Here is a 21,928-nt window from a genome sequence, read left to right as displayed (position 1 = left end):
AAATGTAGTTAATATTTATTTATAATCAATTAGAGCGTGTGTTTTGAGAACTTGCAACCAAGTCAAGTTTGAGTTTAACAATTTTGTGATCAATCAAGTTCCAATCAGGTTTCGAGCTTAATATTTTTGAGTTGAGTCAAGTCCGAGTATCCCACTATATCAACTAAGCTCAAATCAAATACAGCTCTACATAAGCTCACCACAGTATGAGCCCTTGATATTTTGCTTCAGCTCTAGATCTTTCTACAATAGTTTGTTTCTTGCTATGGCAAGTAACAAAACTACCTCCTATAAATGTAAAGTATCTAGTAATTGACCTCTGATCATCAAGAGCCAGCCCAATCTGCACCAAAGTGTCCCATTATCTCACAATCTTTATTACATTTTATACGGCAAACCATTGCCTGGAGAGCCTTTGAGATACTGCAAAATGCAACAAACAGCATCAGAATGTAGCTGTTTAGGATTTTCCATAAAGTGACTCGTGACCACCATTGCAAAAGATATGTCAAATCTAGTGACAGTCATTAAATCAAGCAGATCAGTATATCGATGTTTGTTATCAGAGTCCAATTCAACATCCCTAGACAACTTCACGTCAAGATCCATAGTAGTATGGTCTAGTTCCGAACAAACCAATCTCGCTCAGCAAGTCCAATGTATATTTTCATTAAGATAGATTCAACCCTTTCCTGCATTGTACAATCTCAATACCAAGAAAGTAACCCAAAGTACCCAACTCCATGATTTCAATTTCACTTGAAGCCACTACTTAACATCTGCAATCCCGCTCCAACTGCCATTAATGATGATATCATCAACATAAACTACTAGAAATACCAGCTGGTCTCCTTTCTGCAAACAAAAATTGAATTATCTAAGTAGCACTAGATAAAGCCAAATGCAAAGACGACCGCACTAAAAATTTGTCAAACTAAGCTCGAGGAGACTACTTAAGACCATGAATGGCCTTATGAAACCTACATAATTTATCATCCTCCCCTTAAGCAACATACCTAGGGGGTTGCTCCATACATACCTCTTCTGACAAGTCTCCATACAAGAAGGCATTCTTCACATCCAACTACTATAAGGGCCAATTAAAATTAACTGCCAACGAGATCAATAGACAAACAGAATTTAGTTGAGTAACATGAGAGTAGATCTCAAAATAATAAATACGATATGTTTGGTGTACCCCTCAGCAACCAATCAAGCCTTAAGCCGTCCAATAGAACTTGATGGTGTAGACCCAACGACACCTAACCAAGTCCTTACAAGAAGGAAAATCCACAAAGTCCCACATCCTTTGTCAAGGCATCCATTTCGAGATCCATTGCATGCTTCCACCTAGGGTTAGCAAGCGCTTCGACATGTGAGGAAGGGATAGGAAGAGAGGAAATAGACAAGGCAGAAGAACAAATAGAACTAGGAAGGTGAAATTTTGAAAACTAATAACCAATAGCATAAGTATCTTTTTCCGAGTAATAGGCAAATCCAAGTCACACAGATGGATCTCTAAAACCAGCATTTTAAACAGTTATGGGCAGAAAGGGTGGCTGCATGGTGGTATGGATGTCTATGTGCTTGCTTTCCGTCATTCATAAACCTTCAATTGTTTTCTAGGCCATTACCTGCTGGATTTGGAAGAGTAGAAGATTTATGGAGGGGGATAATGGCAGGAATTGGAAGATCAACAAACAAGGAGGGATCATAAATCATTGACAGACTCAAAATAAATTCATCCACGGAGGACCCTGCACTAGAGAAATAAGGTGTCCCCTCATAAAAGGTGACATTTGCACTAATATATTTATTGCAAATGTAGGGATCATAACATCTATAACCTTTCTGAGTTGTCAAGTACCCAATAAAGAAACATTTAACAGCATGAGGAGAAACTTGGCATGAACCATTGTGGAACATGAACAAAACATGTGCACCTAAAGACACAAGGCACAACAAAGAAAATGGATGTTTCTAGGTACAGGATATGAAGGGAAATTGTCCTCTTAGAACACTAGAGGGCATCCACACAAAATAGAGGCTTTAGAAGCATGCATATGAAGGATTAGAGACCGTGCTATGTCAAGTAAATAACAATTTTTTTCTTCCAGCTACTCCATTTTGCTCAAGGGCAGGTATACATGATGTTTGATGAATAATCCTATTAGATTACCACTTGACCTAAAAGCTTAAGCTATTAGATTGGGGGCCAACAACGTATATCAAGCTTGAACACTCCCCCACACGTGCAACCCAATAGCACGTGTAGAGATAAACACACAATAAATAACACCTATTACAGGGAATGCAATAATTTTTTAAACACCACACAATTAACGTGGGCAACAAGACTAGAACCCAAGACTTCCTCGTAACTAGCTCTGATACCATGTTAGAATACCACTTTACCTAAAAGCTTAAGCTATTAGGTTCTGGGCGAACAATGTATATCAAGCTCTAACAAATCCTTTTGGACAAGAAAAAAGACTCAAGCTCGCAAACAAATTCAAGTGCATTGTCAGATTGAAAATTTTAAATATCAATACCAAACTGGGTTTTTTATTTCCTTGCAGAATTGAGTATACATATTCAAATATGGATCTGTCTTTTAACAAATTGATCCATGTTATACACAAAAAATCCTATACACAGGAACACAAAATATTATTAACTAGCCAAAATATTGACTCTAATGAACCCTAATTGAATGAATAAGAGAAAATAATGATTTACTATGAGACTCGATTCTAGAAGGAAAAGATGTCCTAACATGCCTTTCCAACTCAAAGCATAACAATCTTGAATGGGAAAAACTTCTTAAAAGTTTTGAAGTGACGGATGACCCAAACGAGCATACCACTAATGATGAGAAAACGTCATTAGTACAAATTGAGGAAGCAGCTACCACCACCAAAAGTACAAGCCATCCTTGTCAAGCCTTCCACCAATCCTCTTCTTCATCTTGAATAACAGAATGAGAAGGAAGAGTCACAGAACAACTATAAGATTTAGTTAATTGACTAACTATTAACAAGTTCAAAGGAAATTTAGGCATAACACAGGAAAAAGGCATAGAAAGAAATGAAAGAATATTGCCACAACTAGAAATCCTTGTAAGTAAATCATGAGCAAGAGCAACTTTATGGTGTAAAGCAATGGCTTTAGAAGACCAAAATAAATTAGGATCACTAGCCATATGGGAGGCACTATAATCAACAACCTAGAGCGAAGAGGATAAAGAAGCAAGAAGCTTGGCTCTATCTAAATGGGCCACAATCCCAATAGATGCAGAAGACTGAATTTGGAGATGTTAAACCATGTGAACTAGATTATTATACTCCTATCATGACACAAGAGATGCTGTACTCAACTCCCCAGTGCAGTGGCCAAGTGCAAAAGTTTCAACAATGGAATCACACTCGGCAAGAGACTTATTGGCCCAAGAAGATTTCTATGGAGATCACAACAACAATCAAGAATGGTTTTCCTTACCACAGTGTGTGCAAATGCAAAAGCCACGATGAAATCCTCATCTTGATCCACTACCTTTGACAGGACCACTTTCGAACCCCATGCTTGTCCTCAACACTTCCCTTACCACTAGAGGTAGTGCTAACCATGGCTATCATGGAGAAGCTTCAGAAGAAGACTAAGAGCTGTTTTGGTGATGCATTGGATTCTAGCATATACTTCATTCATGGATAGTATGCATTCACTAATCGTAGATGGGTTGAAACTCAATACTCAGCCAGACAAAAACTTGGAAATGAAAAACTCTGCCCTCGGCCCCTTAAACATCTTAATGTCGCAGCAAACTTTTGATAGGCATTGAGTTCCCCCCATATACCCTTCAAAGTGCTATAGTACTCACTGAAAGACAAAGAAATCCCTTCTTGGTCATATTTGAAAATTTTCTCATAAAGGTCAAAAAAAAGGAGTTTGATTTATATCTTGTTAGAAGCTTTCATAAAGATCATCCACATGGCCTTGGCTGTTCTATAAAACATCACATGTACAGCAATTCCTGGCCCCATGCTATTCCACTATTTGATTGATGTTGAGTTCTTTCCACAAACTCTTCAAAGTGCTATAGTAATCACTAAAAGACCTACCTTCGTGGTCATATTTGAAAGATTTCTCATATAGGTCAAAACACAGGTTTGATTTTTATCTTGTGAGAATCTCCACAAAGATCATCCATACAGCGTTGGCTGTTTTATGAAAAATCACATTCATTTCGATCCAAGGCTCCAAGCTATTCCACAACCACACAAGCAACTAAAATACACGAGACCACCTTTCTGCATTAATATACATGAGACCACAATGGGTAGTTGGAGGATCCAACCAATTTGATGGCCGTGATATCTATGTTTACAGTATCAGCTGAAGCTCTCTGTTGAAGCCACCAAAACCACCCCCTATACACTACAATCAGTGCACACCAATATCGGGATTGAATAACACATCAACTAAGCAGTATTAGGCAGCACACAAAGGCACAAAGCAGCACTTGAGAACTTCAATGATCCAAAACTTCAAGAGGTCACTCTAACCACAAAACTGGAGTAACAATCCCACAAGGAATAACTCGCCTAGCAGAAGAAGGCAGATCAAACAAGCACCTATTAAACAACATGGCAGCCCAGAAGCTGCAGGCATCATTGCTGGCAGTTACTAGAAGCAAATGCAGGCAAGAAGAAGGAATAGAGTTACTGAACACCAACAAAAACAATCAGCAACTGATACAAGATTGCAAGCAAGCATCAAGAACACACAGCATTAAAACAGCATCATCATGCCACAACCAGCCAGTGAACAGCAGAACAGCACCAACAGCAAACCCAAAACAGAGTATAATTGCTTCATATCAGCACAATACAAGAAGCATATGCAGCATCCTACCAAGGATGCTGCACAGCCAAAAACCAAAATGAAAAGTGGCCCTAAGAGACTCTCAAACCAACCAGAAAATCAGACTTGAGAACTAATTAGGGGAAGATTGGCGGGGGGACAAAAAACATGTCTAAAAAACAGCTCAGATAAATCAGATTCAGGTGAGATTAACAATATGATACCATGTTGTAAAGTTACAGATAGGGCAGAGAAGATGAGAAGATGAGAAGATGAGAAGAGGAAAAGAAAAGAAGAAGAGAAGATTAATTAAGAGAGGAATTTCAATTTGGGTTTTGAATCACAAGCTTTAATTTCAAGGAAATTTTTTATTTTATTTATAGTCAAATTTTCAACAAATTTCACCAGAATTTCAAGATTTCAAACAATTTGTGGAATTTTCAATTGAGATTCTATAAGACAAAAATTAACCACCAGTTCAATTCTGAGGGACCTGGAAATTGGAAATTCAACAGAAATGTCAACAAATTCATGGAAATTAAAGACCATGCATGTTCCCTAAAGGCCCCCAATTCTTGGAAGACTTCTACATCTAGCATAACCATGACTTGAAGAATAGAAACTGTTACTGGTTAACATAGATTTTTTAGTGTTACTGCGGTGTGCTATTGCTGTGCTAGCAAGTGTTAGTGTGCATGAGTTACTAAGGGTAATATAGTCATTGTCATGTACTGAGCATATATCATAAATGGAGGAAGAGGAGGCTATCATTGTATCTGGCCCTAAGAGCTGTATTTTCCTCATTCAATCTTTAATTTATTTCAAATGTACAAAAATATTTAAGCTCCATCTTAAGAGGGAGAGTTACTCATACATTTAGCATTACTGCTGTAGTGCTGTGTATTAGTTAACCATAAGCAAGGTCCTAAATTTTGATTTCGATTAGAATTTCAAGGCTTCAAATGTATGGAATTTTTCAATTGAAATTTCAATGTGATGTCAATTTCAATTTTAAAAAATGATTGAAATTATGCAAGATTTAGATTTTAGACTAGAATATTATAAATAAAACAAATCAAGGACAAGTATGTCGTGTATAAGCTGCAGTAACTGTAATGTAATAATCATATTAAACATATTCATAATTTAAATGAAACTCAAAAATGAATTAATTACAATTATTATAAAAATCCATATATTTTGGTGGTATAATAAAATATTGTAGCTAATATCTAAGATTAATTTTTCATATAATTTCAAAAGGCTGAAAGCTATAATTCATAACCTTCTTGTACTGATCTTTAGTTTCAATTAAAAAAGATAAATTAAGAGAGAAATTTAAATTCAAGTTTTGAATTTCTAGGAAATGTCATTTTGTAGTTAAAACCTCAACAAATTTCACTGAAATTTTGAGATTTTGATAAATTTAGAAAGATTCGTGAAAATTTTAATGAAAATTTTGTCAAACAGAAATTGACTACCATTTTGATTTCAGGGGTGGTGGAAAGTGGAAATTTCAACAATTTCGTGGAAATCTAAGACCATGAGAATAAGTTAGCAAGGGTACGATGGTCATTGATGTACATGACACATAATAAAAAGGGAGGGAGATATATCACAGTGATTAGGTTTTCCAGTTCACAAAACACTTCTTAACAACAATCATCAATTTTAATATTTCCTACATTCTCATGACTAATTTTCATGATTTATAAGTTTCTGGTGCTTCTTTAATCCGAAACACAAATTGCCATCAAAACTTCCATAAATTGAGACCCTTAAACTTTTAATCAAAATTGAAATTTTTTAGTCCTTGGCCCTGTAAGTCAAGCCGACTCACAACCTACTCAAGCTCAGCTCATTCCATAGCACAAATTAGCTCTCAATTGTACTCAAGGACAAATCGAGTTTGAGCTAGTTGAATAGTTTCATGAATCAAGTTAAAGTTTAGCAATATTATTGCAAGCTTAATCAAGCTTCTCTCTTTTTATTGTTTCTATATTTAATAGGATATTATTAAATATGAAAAACGACTTGTACAACCTTACCCTTATAAAAAATGACTAGACCTACACAACAATAAAGATGTCTTTTATACACAACCCCACCACCCCAAACAAAAAAAAAGAACTATATATATGTATAATACAAATAGTTATCAAATTTGAAGAGCTTGATAAATTATGATGGAAAGGATTTGAAAAGGGGTTTCCTTGATAAATTAGTCTAGTTTTATTTCACAATCTTAAGTTTTTTGCTTTCTTTCTTCTTCTTTTTTTTCATTTTTCTTTTATTTGATGGGCTCCTTGTCCTTGCACGATGTACCTTCTCTTCTTTCTGCCAATTATTGCTTCTTTTATTATCAATATATATATACATATAATACATTTACATTGTCGAAGAACATAACATAGTTACACGAGAAATGGTAACGTGACAAATTTAAAATCCATACAAACATTCAGAAATATGGTATGTTTCATTTTGGAAAATCCGAAGTTTTTTCAATTTTTAAAGAACTTATATTTCTATTATTAAAAATGGACTATCATCACATTATAATTTTTTCATGAGTCTAATTTCCCAAAAAAAAAAAAATATTTTCTAATTTAAAAGCATCTCAAACATCATGCCTTAAATATATAAGTGCCACTAGAGATTTTCAGTTAAGCCGTCACATTAACTAAACAAGCCAAAAAAATTTTATAATTGGACAAGAAAGGTCACTAAATGGAGAAAGGAGTAAAAAAGAAAATGTACATGCCCAAAAATAACTTGAATAAATAAGAGTTGCACTTGATGATTAAGAACAAACCTAAATGTTCAACAGATACAGAAAAATGCCCCCAGCATACATCTCGCCCTGAAACCAGCCCAACTTTGATCGCATAGATTTCAACAGAAGCAACTAAAAATGCTAACAGTTGTGCAACCAAGAAATAAATAACTAGGGGAGATCTCCAAGATTGGACCCTGTAAAAACATGCCCGCATTAGTATGCACAAGAGGGAAATTTTTCAGATATCCAGAAGTAATTTGTGAATAATAATGATGTAAACATGAATAAACATCAATTCTCACCTCATGAACCCAATTAACTTTGTCCACCAAGCATCTGCTATATTCCAGCTACTCCCCTCCACAGCCCATATGATAAGAAAAGTCACTTGCGAAAGAATAGCAAGTAGGGAAAATATAATAACAAACCACAATAACAAAGGGCGGTTCCGGAAATGAAATCCTACAGAACATAAAAATAGGTTAGTGGCTTAGCGCTATTAAGAAACAAATTTGCCCATCCCAAATACTCAATAAAACAAATTTGCCATTCCAAATACTCAATACTGAAAAGAGAAGCATCAGACCATTGTGATCATGGTAGTTATGCTTCTAAAACAAATTTAAGACTTAAATGTTAACAATTAAACAATGAATTGCAGCTAGAAATTTGAGCAAACATTCTAAAAAATTTGGGCAAAAAGAAAAAAAATGATTTGAACCAACAAATGAATAGCTATATCTAAGTTTGGCATTTAGAATAGCAGTTTCTGAAAACCATATTCTGTGACTATGCCAGAAAACAAGGAGAGTGAAAAGAAACAAAACTCAAGCCTTCGGCAAAGCTAATATCACTAAGTACCGAAATAAAAAAAAATATTGATGAAGATTGCTGGCTTAAACTTTAGTGATTCATTATGTAGGAATGGAAAAAATATATTACTTAACTTAAAATAGAAAAGTATCTTTCTTGCAAACCATAACCCAACATAAGAACAAAAGCAACAGAAGAAATGAGATTAGGTCCATGAAGTATCAACAATCATGGCAGATCACTATTGAAAGCCAAGAATTCCCTGAAAACTGAAATCATCATGGAACAATTATTCAATAGGCGCTTGATAAAAAACTGCCCTTACAAGACATGATGCAGAAATATAATAAGAGTCATTCTTAACCTATATAAAGGCTTGATATGGAACCAAAAGAGGCAGATAGAAATATAGAGCATTATGCCCTAAATTAAGTTTTTACTCTCCCTCTCTTTCTCTCTCTCCTCTCCCCCCCCCCCCCCTTTTTTAATTTCTGATTTATTTCCTATTATTTTCTCTTACTTTCCAGCATCGTTCTATTGTGCCAGTCGGTGCTGCATCAACTTGGTAACAAACTATGATCTTGATCCACCATCACAGCTTCACCACAGCCACTATTCATAGTTACCGGTCACCATTTGCTTCCCAGCATCCCAGTGCCGCTGCCACCACTCTCCTCAGCCATTGACGAACAAACAGTGCCCTAGCACCAGCAACACGAAACCCTTCCCAATTTTCATTCATCATTCATAAATCAACACCTCTTCCAAAACGCCAGCTGACCCCCAAGCTTCACCAGTTAACACATCCAAAAAGACTCTCTTCTTTAAACAACCACGCTGAGACAATAATCACCAAACAACACATCACATATAGGGAACCCATTTGATTTGCAGCATTGGAAGCAAAGGAAGAAGAAGGGTCAAATTCAGCATTGGATCATCTCACAAAATATGCTCATTTTTGTACTACAGCTCACCCTTATAACGCTACAAGTGTTGCTCGTACTTTTGTTGAGAACATTGTCAAGTTGCCAGGAATTTCTCAGTCTATCATCAATGACCATGATAGAGTCTCTCTACGAAGTTAACAACAACTTCTGGAAGGAGCTTTTCAGTTTGCAAGGAACACAATTCAATATAAGTACCACTTATCATCCGCAATTAGATGGGCAGACTAAAGTTGTTAACAAGCGCTTGAAGACTCATCTTCGTTGCTTTGCTAATGACAAACTGAAGGACTATGCAATGTCTTCCATGGGCAGAATGGTGGTACACAATACCACTAATCATTCCTCCATCAGGATGACTCCATTCGAGGCTGCTTATGGTCAAGCTCCACCTGTCCTGACTAGATATTCAATTGGATCCTTCAAAATTAATCAAGTCAACGAGGAATTAAATGATTGAGACAATGTGTTAAAGCTCCTTAAGAAAAATCTTGTTACTGGTCAAGCTCGTATGAAACAGCAAGCTAATAAGCATCGTAGTGAAATGGATTTCTCAAGGGAGATTGGGTTTTTCTTAGGGTACAGCCCTATAGACAGATATCTATGACTGTTCGTTCTTCAATGAAGTTGTCTCCTCAATTCTATGGGCCTTATAAGATCCTGGAACATATAGGCCCTATTGCTTATTGTCTTCACTCACCATCAGGTTCTAAGGTACATCCAGTTTTCCATGTCTCTTTCCTCAAGAATAAGTTAGGAGAAGAGTTACTGTGCAGCACAATTGCCTAATATTGCATCTACCAGTGAGGTTTAAGTGCAGCTACAATCAATTCTGAATGCCAAAGGGTCAAACGTAGAAGTCAAGACATCATAGAAATTTTAGTTCCCTAAGTCTCGCTTACAAGCTGAAAAAGCAACTTGGGAAACTTATCAATCCTGGGACAAGAGATTCCCAAAATCTTTTGCTGCTCAGCCTTCAGGAAAAGGCTTATTTGAGGAGGCAAGAATGTCAAGATTCCCAAATCAATTAAGATTTCTATTTAATGTCATGTTTACTTTTTCTTATTTTCCTTCTTATTTTAGGAGTAGTTGTTTGAGTCCGTTAAGGACTTGAAATCGTATTTATATTTAATGTTTTTACACTCCTCCTAGGAGTAGGGAAAATTAACTTAATCTGCCTTCAAGAGACGAAATTGGTAGGGGAAAAACTAGAGAAATTGAGAAATCAGGATTTAAACTTTAGTGCACTAAAAAAAAATAAACATAAAAACGGGGTGAGAATCATTGCAAACAAATACTTAAAAGATAATGAAGTAGATGTTAAAAGATTAGGGGATAGGATCATAAAAATCAAGATAGCTCTAGGCCTAGAGATGGTAAATGTCATTAGTGCATATGCTCCCCAAATAGGCTTCGCAGAAAACCTTACAATTTCGGGAAGATATGGATAGTATTATACAAGGGATACCAACGTCTGAAAAGACATTTATAAGAGCTGATTTGAATGAACACATCGGAAAGGACAATATAGGTTATGAGAGGATACATGTAGGTCATGGATATGGAGATAAAAATGAGGTTGGTGATACAATTTTAGATTTTTCCATGTCCTATGATTCGTTATATTGAATACCTACTTTCTAAAAAGAGAAGAACATCTAATAACTTTCAAGAGTGGGCAAAATAAAAGCTAAATAGATTTCTTCTTAACTGGGGATGGGGATCATCTATCATGAAAAGATTTGTATAGTTATCCTAGGTAAAAGCTTGACTACACAACATAGAATCCTAATATTGGATATAGTGGGTGTGTGTGTGTGTGTGTGTGTGGGTGGGTGTGGGTGTTAATATATATATATATATATATATACACTAAAAAATGGAAGAGAAATAGCAACATAGATCAATGCAAGAGGATTAGGTGGTGGAGCTTGAAGGGTGTAGTAAAATTCAAAGATAAAATGACTAAAGAGAGTGATTAGGCAATGGGGGATAAGGTAGATAGGAATACTATATGGAATAGAATGGCTAACTCTATCATAAGATAGAAAAAGAGGTCTTAGGTGAATCTAGAGGTTAATACTTGGGCGGTAAAGAAAGTAGGTGTTGGAATCAAGATGTCCAGAAAGCCATAAAGACAAAAAGAAACTGGTATAAAACATGGCAAAGTTGTAGAAATATAGAAAATCTTGAAAAGTGTAAAGAGGGAAGAAAAAATGGAAAAAAGGTCATTAGTGAAGCTAAACATAAAACTTATGATAGTTTATCTACTAGACTAGATACCAAAGGAGAAAGAGACATTTATAAACTTGTTAGAGCTAGAGAAAAAAAAAATGCAATGATTTAGGTAATATAAAATGTACAAAGAACGAGAATTATAATGTTTTAATCAAAAAAGAAGACAAAAAAAATGTTAAGATACTGTAATAAGTTGTTTGGTGAAAACCAAATTGAAAGCTTAAGCTTGAAAGTGACAAATGAAGAAAAGACTAAAAATAGGAGATTTATTCGCAAAATTAGTCCTTGAAGTTAAGATGGCTTTAAAAAAATGAAAAGTGAGAAATCTATAGGATCAGATAACATACCAATTGAAGTTTGGAAATGTTTTGAGGATAAAGGAAATATATGGTTAACTAATCTATTCAACGCTAATATAAAAACCAAGAAAATGCAGGAAGAATGGAGGAAAAGCACATTAATTCCTTTATACAAAAACAAAAGGTGATATTCAAAATTGTAATAACTATCGCAGAATTAAGATTATGATTCATACGATGAAACTATGGGAAAGGGTAACTGAATAAAGAATAAGATTAGAAATGAAAGTTTCAGAGAATCAATTTTGTTTTATGCCAGGGAGATCAACAACAAAAACTATTTTTCTTTTAAGAAGATTAATGGAAAAGTTTAGGAAAAAAAAAAAAGGGACTTGCATATGGTATTTATTGACCTAGAGAAAGCCTATGATAGAGTACCTAAGGAAGTTTTTTGGTAGGTTCCAGAAAGAAGAGAGTCTGCAGTAGATACATCGAGGTCGGTAAGGATATGTATTATACAGTAATGACTAGCATTAGGAGTGTAAGAGGGGAATCCAAAGAATTTCCAATCACAATATGCCTATATCAAAGCTCTACTTTGAGTCCTTAATCTTTTTGGTTCAGTGATTGATAAACTCTCCAGAAGTATACAAAATGAAATCCCTTGATGTATGTTGTTTGCAAATGATATTGTCTTCATTGATGAAAGTAGGAGTGGTGTGAAATCTAAGCTAGAACTCTGGAGAACAGTTTAGAGTCTGAAGGTTTTAGGATGAGACAGAATATATGAAATGTAATTTCAGTAGTGTAAAGGGGAGTATTAAAGAGAAGATTAAACTTAATAATCAAGAAATTAATAGCACTAGAATATTTTAATATCTTGGATCTACTATGCAAACAGAAGGGGAAATTGAAGAGGATGTAATACATTAAGTAAAAGCAGGTTGGGTAAAATGGAGTAGTGCATCAGGCGTTTTGTGTAATCATAGGACACCTTAAAATTAAATGAAAGTTCTATAAGATGTCTATAAGTCCAATAATGCTTTACGAATCAAAATGTTGGGCAACTTGAAATAACATGTACAACAACTAAGAGTTGCGAAATGTAAATATTAAGGTGGATAAGTGGTAAAACATTAAAAAATAAATTAAGGAACAAACATATACGCAATAAACTAGGCATAGCACCAATCAAAGACAAGATAAAGGAGGGACAAATTAGATGATTTGAGAATTTGAAACGCATGCCTATTAGTGCACCTGTGAGGAGGAGTGAGTTAGTTAATTTTTTCAGTATTCAAAGAGGTAGGAGTAAACCTAAAATAACTAGGAACAAGGTAGTGAGGAAGGATTTAATAGCTCTTACTCTAAAGGAGGAAAATGCTCTCAATCGGGTGAATTGACAAAAAAGGATTCATGTAATTGACTGCTGACCCCACCTAGTGAGACTTAAGGCCTGTTGCTATTGTTCTTGTTGTGCACTCCTAGGAGTAGGATTCCCTACCCTATACATACATACATACATATATATATATATATATATATATATATATGTGTGTGTGTGTGTGTGTATGTATGTATGTATATAACCCTTGGGATTTTTTATTCAAGCAATAATATAATTCAAAGCCTTTGGCAAATTTGGAGGCGAATCTCCTCAAAGTGAAAACCTATTTTCTCTTCCTATTTTCCATCTTGTCAATTTCCTTGATTTCCCAACGACAAAATCCTAGGGTCTTGTCAACATACTCACCCACGCAGAATTAACAAACAATAATATAAGATCTAATGGACCATATAATCATCACCTTGTGATAATCACTAAAGCTTTTTAGGGAGTATAATAAAGAAAAATAACATATACAATTTGGCACAAAGTTACTAAAAAGTAAATTTGACTTGCAAGAAAATAAGTGGTATGTAGAGAGCCCTTTGGAAGCGTATTTCACACATATATCCCCTTTTTTATCCCCGATAGGCTGATACTAAATTTGTTGTGGGTAATGGATTCTAGATTCGGTTTTAGGAAGACATTTGGAGAGGTGATTCAAAACTCTATACTTCTTTTCCTTGTTTATATAGGTTGTTCACTTTGCACAATGAACTTATTTCCTCCTCCTCCTACTCAATTGGGTAATATTCCTATTAGAACTTTCATTTTCATAGATCTCTTAATGATAGGAAGGTGTTGGTGCTTACATCCTTATTATGTTTATTTGGAGGGTAGTTGTCCTTCTTCTTAATGGATAATCAATTGTGGGTCTTTGATTCTTTGGGGGAGTATTCTTGCAAATCCTTTATTAAGCATTCGACACATAAAAACATCTCTTTCCTACTTTATTACATAATTTAGAAGGCCAAAGTCCCCTCTAGATTAAGGATTTTATTGGTTAGTAGTTCTCAATAGAGTTAAAAGTAACAATCTGTTGCAGACTAGGAGGCCTTTTAAGGCTTTATCTCTGGTCATATGTTGTTTATGTTTTGACAGTTCAGAATTTGTTTATCGCTTGTTTCTTCATTGCTCCTTTTCATGGAGGGTGTGAAGAGAATTGGGTGTATCTGGGGCAGTTCGAGGATTTACGGGTATCCCTTTTTTCTGGATTGGGAGAAATAGATATGGTTCAACATTAATGAGATGTGGGCTTTTTGCTGTTCTGTGGGGGATTTGGTTGGAGTGGGATGCATGTGTCTTCACAGGAAAGAAGACATCCACACCTATACTTTGGGATAGTATTCTGCCTCACTGTGGGCTTTTGGTAGTGGTTTCTTGAGAGGATTATCCATTTCACACCTATAACATGACTGGCAAGCAAAAACTACTTCAATTTTTATTTCCTTTAGATCCTTTATTTTATAAGGAGGATTTCTTATGTTCATTTTTTATATTTTTCTCTTTTCTTCAATAAAATATCTTTTTAACTAATAAAAAGTTATGTTATGTGAAAAATATTAAATTAAAACTTTGAATCGTTAGATTTAGCAATTCAGGTAAAAAATGTCCCACATTTTGGAATGTTCATACCAATACACGGTTCGCTAGGGTGTTAGCATTTTCTAAAGACCTTTTCTCTCATCTCTAATCATTGTTTTGTTTCTCACCCACAAAAAAAAAAACAAAAAAACAAAGAAAAAAGAGAAATTAAAGGGAAGAGGAGAAATGGACAGATATATTTTAGAACTGATCCTTCCATATCCAAAAGTATCATGATTAGTTTTCTCTATCATTAGTTATGCCTTTCTTATGCCAAGTAAAAACTAGTAAAATCAACATGCTCTTAGCTCTTTTTATATTTTCCCAATGGAAAGGAACAAAACATAACAATAAAAATCATCACACACATAATTTAGGCATAGAAGTGGGCATGCATGCACATCATTCATGAGCTACATTTCTTTGCAAATAAAAGAACCAGTCCCTCAAAGCTCATTGTGTAACAATGAGAAGTATATGTTCACATGGCAGCACATACTCATTTATGTTGATTATTGTTGAACTACAGGAATCCCAAACTATAAACATAAAACAGCTTACCAGGTTTTGGTGCCACTGACTGAATAAACAGAAATGCTATCAAATCAACAAGAGAGATTAAACTCCAATTGAGTAAAGCAGCTGCAAGAAAGAGAGAACAGACCAAAAAAAAAAATTAGTGTCAAAACATGCAAATCTACATGCACACGCATGCCTATGTATGCATGCTCACACAAAAGAAATGCATGCATACACATATTTATACATATATATACTTATATATACATGCAATTGGCACAAAATGGAGCAGGACTCTGACAGCTGCAAGTTACGGAGGGATCCATGTAAGAAACTAACATGTCACTACATACCACTGTGTTCAGAGGTTTAGAAAGGTGCAGGAGATCCTTTATAGTTTTATGACTATATATGAATTAAGAATAGTATAAAGAGAATAGATTTGACTTTTGGGTAAATGTGGCAGGTCTCTGAGAACTGCTAGTTACTAAGAGATCCAAGTAGGAGACTAACATCTCTCTCCATGCCATAGCTTTCATAGCTTGAGAAAGGTACATGACATCCCTTTATGGCTATATATGAATTAATAATAGATCAATGGGAAGGATATAGACACTGCTCAATATTTGCTGGACAAGGTGGGCCTGAGGATGTGTGGTCCACAAGTAAAAGCAGCTAATGTGGATGGTGGAAAAGGAAAGTTGAAGGAAGGCCAACAAGAACTGCAAAATTTACAATGCTCTGTCAGTTATGATGGAAAGTGTGTAAAGATGAGTTTTCTTATTTAGTTTTTGTTTGTTTATTTGTTCTTTGCTCTCCTTTTTTCCTTCTTTCGAGGATTTCTTACCCTCTCCTATATTGAAATCTCTTTATCTTCTTTTTTAACGCATTTTCTATTATTATCAAAAAAAATAACAGTATAAAAACTATATATATATATATATATATAACATTTGGCTATGATGTCACAATTGGAGAATGGGTTTCTCCAAATATAATTATATTAGCTTCCAAATGACATCATTGGCTAATTTGAGTTCATAAAACTGTTCTAAGAAATTGACAAATGTATAAGCCACCAATGCAGGTGAAACATTATGCATCATTTTATATTTTTTATAGCAAAATAAATTTCAAATAATAGGGAAAGAATTTACAAGGAAGAGAAAAAGATATCTCCCAAAGAAAATCTGGTTCAAACCAGGAAAAGAAAAAACTAAAACAACAAAAATAAATAGAAACATGAAACCAGCCAGTTCCTCCAATCCCTATGTAAACCCTGAAAACTAGCTTCCATAAAATTTCCAAACTCAATACAGCACAAAGAAGCCATATACTGAATTTTTAAAACATCATGCATCATGAACAATACTACTTCAAGAAGGAATAGTAGTATAAAATTCAAAGATTAAAAATCCTGCATAAATTTAACAGTTTCATGATTGAACCATCAAAACTTGCTCTAAATGACTACCCAAACTGTCTTTGACTAAGGCCTTATTTACTGAAAATTATTTAAAGGGAAAAGAAAAAACAGCTTGCCATGTTTATTACTTGCCCATTTTCCTCAGAGAAGAGGTCACTCAAGCAATTGGAAACACCTGAAAACCTTCATAAATTACAATTACTATTTTTAAAGAGATTTTTTATGACTTGAACTTTAATCATAAGGGCATACGAGAATATCTGAAACCCCACCAATCACCCCACCCCACAAAAAAAAAAAAGGTTCCAACTGACAAAAAAATATAAAAACTTTTTAAAAGTCCTGAAAATCTTCTTCAGAACATCCAACCCTTTTTTAAGCAGCACCAGGAAGAACACCACAAATTTCTAGCCATAGTACAACTTCTTGAAGCATATTCGATTATCTGAATTGTCTTGGCTCCTATATAACCATGATTGAAGCTTACATGAAAAGAACGCCCTTATAAAGCCAGCACAACTTTATGTTAAATAAAGACTAAAAAAATACTTCTAAGGTAAGAATGCACAAAGCAAAAGCACACAGAATATTTTAACTATGACTAACAATACGCCAATGCATGGCGCACAATTAATAGAACATAGACTCGACTGAAATGCAATGCGAAAGCAAAATCGACTCAATTCAAATGCTACGCAAAACGCACTGAAAAGATTTCAATTTCACGATCAACAAAATGCCCACAGAGCCTTGTAACAGCTCTCGACAATTCGAAAATTCAATTCAAATAATCTCAATAATGCAACTAAAATAAATTAAAGGAAAAACACAATTTTCATTTCTTACCACTTAAAAGCAGCAGAGGCAACAAAAGCCCAGCAATAAAATTCCCCATAACTGGAACTTTCCAGCGAAACGATCACTTCGTTTTCATCATCTCTCTCTCTCGAATCCCATAAATCCGTTAATGGGTTTTCAATTCACAACAAAAAGATGAAAACTCAGCTCGCGGAAATTGGTAATTCTCATAGAAATCAATTGGAGCGAGAAGCAAGATAGGGTAATTTCTCGACACCCAGCTTTCGGCGCTTCTTTCCCTTCAGGGACCGGTGAAGAAAAATAACAGGAAAAGGTTAAAAGGGATATCAAAATTACGACGAGAAACGACGAAATCTTAGCATAAATTTGTCGTATGCGATTTGCGAGGCAGTATATGTTCGTGGCATGCGCAACTACTAGTCCAAACTGTGAGTCAGTGTGTGGTAGAAGAAAGAGGAAGAAGCTGTTCTGGATTCAGGGAAAAGCCGAGAAGACAACTGGGGATTGAAAATTGATGCATCGACCCATTGAAAACGCAACCTTAGATTTGAGCTTAGGCCTTACAAAGCCGACAATTACTCTGCGAAGCTCCCTTATCTTTTGTTTTCCTGAACTTTGCATAACTTTATAAACATATATCTTAAATTTAATGTAAACATTTAATAATCAAAAATAAGTGGAAGGGTTGGTGTTTACTTAACATCTTACGAATGATTTGATATTACTGTCAAAAATTATATAAAAGAGAATTCATAAGTCCAAAACTGAAACCACACGTCAGCAACAGTATGTTTAAAATATCTTGAGGAATTATTTAAAAGACAATTCAAAATACCTAAAATTCGAAACTAAAAATTAGCAACTTGTTGTGGCAATATTTTCAAAACTAAAGCAAATTGAGAATTTAATTGGACTTATGTTCAGTGAATGAGCCAAATAAGAATTAAAAATATGATTAAAATTATAAAAATACAAAAATATAAATCAAGAAATATGATAATCAAAATGAAATTTAATTATAATTTGTTTGTTTAATTGTTCTGTTTTTAAACTTACTTTTAATGCTTCAAGAACAATCCTATTCTACAAGAAAATTGAAATTGGTAAAAATAATTTCTATAATGACTTCTCTTTTTTTTTTCAAAATTTTAGAAAATATATTAATATTTTATTTTAATTATTTTAAAATTTACATGGTCATTTTATTTAAATTTTAATTTGTGTACAAAATGAATAATTTATCAATAAAAGACATATCTAGATATTAAAGTGCGATGACAATGGGTTAACACAACAATTAGAAACCATAAAATCTTTGATTTTCATGAAAACTAGCAATAGAAACAAAGAAAAGTAACATTATCAAGCATGCTAATAAAACCTATTTCTCCACAATACAAGAGCGAAAATAGAAAACATAAATTCTACTAAATAGCCCCCTAGATAATGTAGTTATTTAGTTTATTAAGAAAGAATTTATCTCATTCAAGTGAATATTAATTATATTAAAGTATGCTCTATAGTGACTCGAAGAATAATATTATTTTAATAACAAGAGGGAGAAAAATAAAAACAGAAACAGAAGGAAGCCATAAACTTCGTTGACGAACGCGGAGCATTCGTCGACAACATTGCATTTTGGGGAATAATAATAATTTCAAGAAATTGCCAGGACTCGTCGACGAATACAGGAGTTCATCGACGAGTGCATAAGAAAATTCGTCGACAAATACAAAGATTCGTCGACGAGAAAATACCGAGTGAGGAATGGGCCGCTCTGAATTTCGTCGACGAATACAAGGCCTCATCGACGAATTTAATGAAGGACTCATCAACGAGGTGACGTGTCTCATCGACAAATATGACTCTATAAATAGCTAAAAACCGGATTTTTATCCATTTTTCAACGCCCCTCTCTCTCTTCTCTCTCTCTCTCTCTCTCTCTCTTTACGTTTCTCTCTCACTTCTCTCTTCGTTTCCGGGCCTGTTTCTCGTCAGATCGAAGATTTGAAACTACCACGACGCTCCTGAGGAAGTTCTCTCCAAATCTGCAGGAGCGGATCTTTGGTGAAAGTAAGTTGGAAATTATCCCTGAGTTGAGGTAAGGCTTTTTAAGACAAATTTGATCTTATGGTAGTTATAAGAAATGATGTACGCATGAAATTACTCAAGTTTAATACTGGGAGTTTTCATTTTCAAGGTATTGGTCAGGAAATCCTACGGGAGTTAGAGTAGATTAATTTGGGAGTTTTCTCAGTAGTCAGGTAAGGGGATAAATTAAGCTAGTATTTTATGAAAATGTTGTATATTATTATAGAACTTGATTTCAGATAAATGAATATAAAATATGATTTATAATTGGGAAAATACTGTTAAAATGACGGTATGTTGAATATGTGAAAATTTGTTAGTATGGCATGAGTATAAAAATGTTATGAAATACTGTTTTCTGGAATGGGATTATGACACGGATTTTTATGATGGGAAAACCGGCGTACGAGCCAAGATTTTTATATATGTTCGCCGGCGTATGGGCTGTGCTATGATGTGAATTGTTAGCATACGGACTGTGTTATGATATGTTTGTCGGCGTACAAGCCGTACTATGATGTGATTTGTTAGCGTACGGGTTGTGCTATGATTTGCCAACGTACGGGCCAGGTTATGATAAAATGAGTAATATCGGCGTACTGGCCGATGATTTTCATGATATACGTATATATGCAAAATGATATGATTGATGTGAAAATTAATGATACAAAATATCCATGTATCACAGTTTCAATATACGTTATATGATATCAGAACCTAGTTGACTTGGTTTAGGCTAGCACTTCCACGGTACCGTTGCTATGTGTCCATGATCCTCGTGATCATGATATTTGTGTTAATGCCGCTGTACGAAGTGGTGTGAGATTGGATGGTCGATGTGGTTTTTAAGAAATGTGTGATTGCCCCTGGTGTACGGACCAGGTCTGGCAAACCCATTGGACTTACAGACTGTATGATTAACTTGACAGTGGTCGACCAACCATTGTCAGGTCCCACCTTCGGGTCACACAACCCAGTCATGTGGGGGTAATACATGACAACAGCCAGCTAACCTACCAGAAATGTTTTATGTTATTACTATTATATGAGATGAGATTTATTCATGAAAATGCAGTATGTTCTACCATGATTTGATATATGTATGTTTTCTCAGATTTGACAAAACAGTTACTGAATATATTATGTATCGTATACGTAGAACACGAAATACTCATGTTGCCACACACTGGTATTAGTTTATTTCCCTTACTGAGAGGTGTCTCACCCCAAAATTTTATAAACTTTTAAGGAACCCCAGATAGGAGAGCGGGAAAAGCCCCACTAATTTAGTACGGTAGATCTGCCCTTTTTGAAGGGTAAGTTTTGTAGAGACAGTTAGATTTTGTAGGAAATGTCCTTAGATCTTATTTTTGGGATGTATATATGGAAATACAGTGGTTATAGAGACTCTGGTATTTGTCATAATATGATGGATATTTTGCATTTACAATATTGTGAATATATGTTTCCTGCTGCTTAGGATTCTGTGTCGTGTTCTGATTTATCCCTAGTACCACGGGTCCATGTGGATTATGATTTTTGTTGAACTGGGATTTGTGATATTGAGTTTATTAAAAAAAAATGTGAAAATTAAGCAGGTCGTCACATGCTCAATTTACATAAATGCTCCTTGCTTGGATTTGTCATAAACTTACTCACTATACTAACTATATGTGCAAGATCTAGATAAGAATAGACCATGGCATATATGAAGCCTCTTATAGCATCGGCCTAGGGTACCCTTAACATCCTTCTCTAAGTATAGACATTATGCTAAAGATTGTCTAAAAGATTAGCTAATGGGAAGATTCTAACTTATCATCATAAATGCTAGACCTCTTAATTACCTTCTCTATATAAATAATGTTAAGAGACCAAAATCGTCCATTCTTTCTTGTCTCATTTCTATATTTTCATCCCAAGGATCTTTTTGCAAAACAAAGATCCTTTATTTCAAATTCCTTACTCAATTTTTAGTAATTAAAATCACAAATGTTCTTTGCAATAGTCAACATATCATTCAAATGAATAATAAGAAACTATATGAACTATCAAATATAATTCTAAAATAAACATAACAATAATACTCACAACAAGTATATTTGATTATCATCCTGTATAAATTGAATCATTTGTCGTTGAGTACTTCAAATCATATAATGATTT

The 21,928-nt window shown here is 34.5% G+C and overlaps 1 protein-coding gene across 2 annotated transcripts in view; it reads right to left on the bottom strand.

Annotated features, from left to right (window-relative positions):
* Nucleotides 1–18,292, bottom strand: part of LOC131155128 (piezo-type mechanosensitive ion channel homolog) — a 98,828-nt gene extending 80,536 nt beyond the window's left edge. Inside the window, exons 1-4 of one of the 2 annotated variants that reach the window (XM_058108059.1) lie at nucleotides 17,699–18,292; nucleotides 15,469–15,549; nucleotides 7,942–8,101; nucleotides 7,676–7,833 (exon numbers count right to left, since the gene is read on the bottom strand). In XM_058108059.1, the coding sequence (XP_057964042.1) occupies nucleotides 7,676–7,833; nucleotides 7,942–8,101; nucleotides 15,469–15,549; nucleotides 17,699–17,747 (448 nt within the window). In that variant the 5' untranslated portion in view covers nucleotides 17,748–18,292. The remainder of the gene's footprint in view (nucleotides 1–7,675; nucleotides 7,834–7,941; nucleotides 8,102–15,468; nucleotides 15,550–17,698) is intronic. The other variant, XM_058108060.1, reaches the window with a different exon arrangement.
* Between the last annotated feature and the right edge of the window lie 3,636 nt (nucleotides 18,293–21,928).

This window comes from Malania oleifera, chromosome 5, assembly GCF_029873635.1.
Source record: "Malania oleifera isolate guangnan ecotype guangnan chromosome 5, ASM2987363v1, whole genome shotgun sequence".
In the NCBI taxonomy this organism is placed as follows: Eukaryota; Viridiplantae; Streptophyta; class Magnoliopsida; order Santalales; family Ximeniaceae; genus Malania; species Malania oleifera.
Note: the sequence above shows the minus strand (reverse complement) of the source record. Positions and strands in the feature narration are given on the sequence as shown.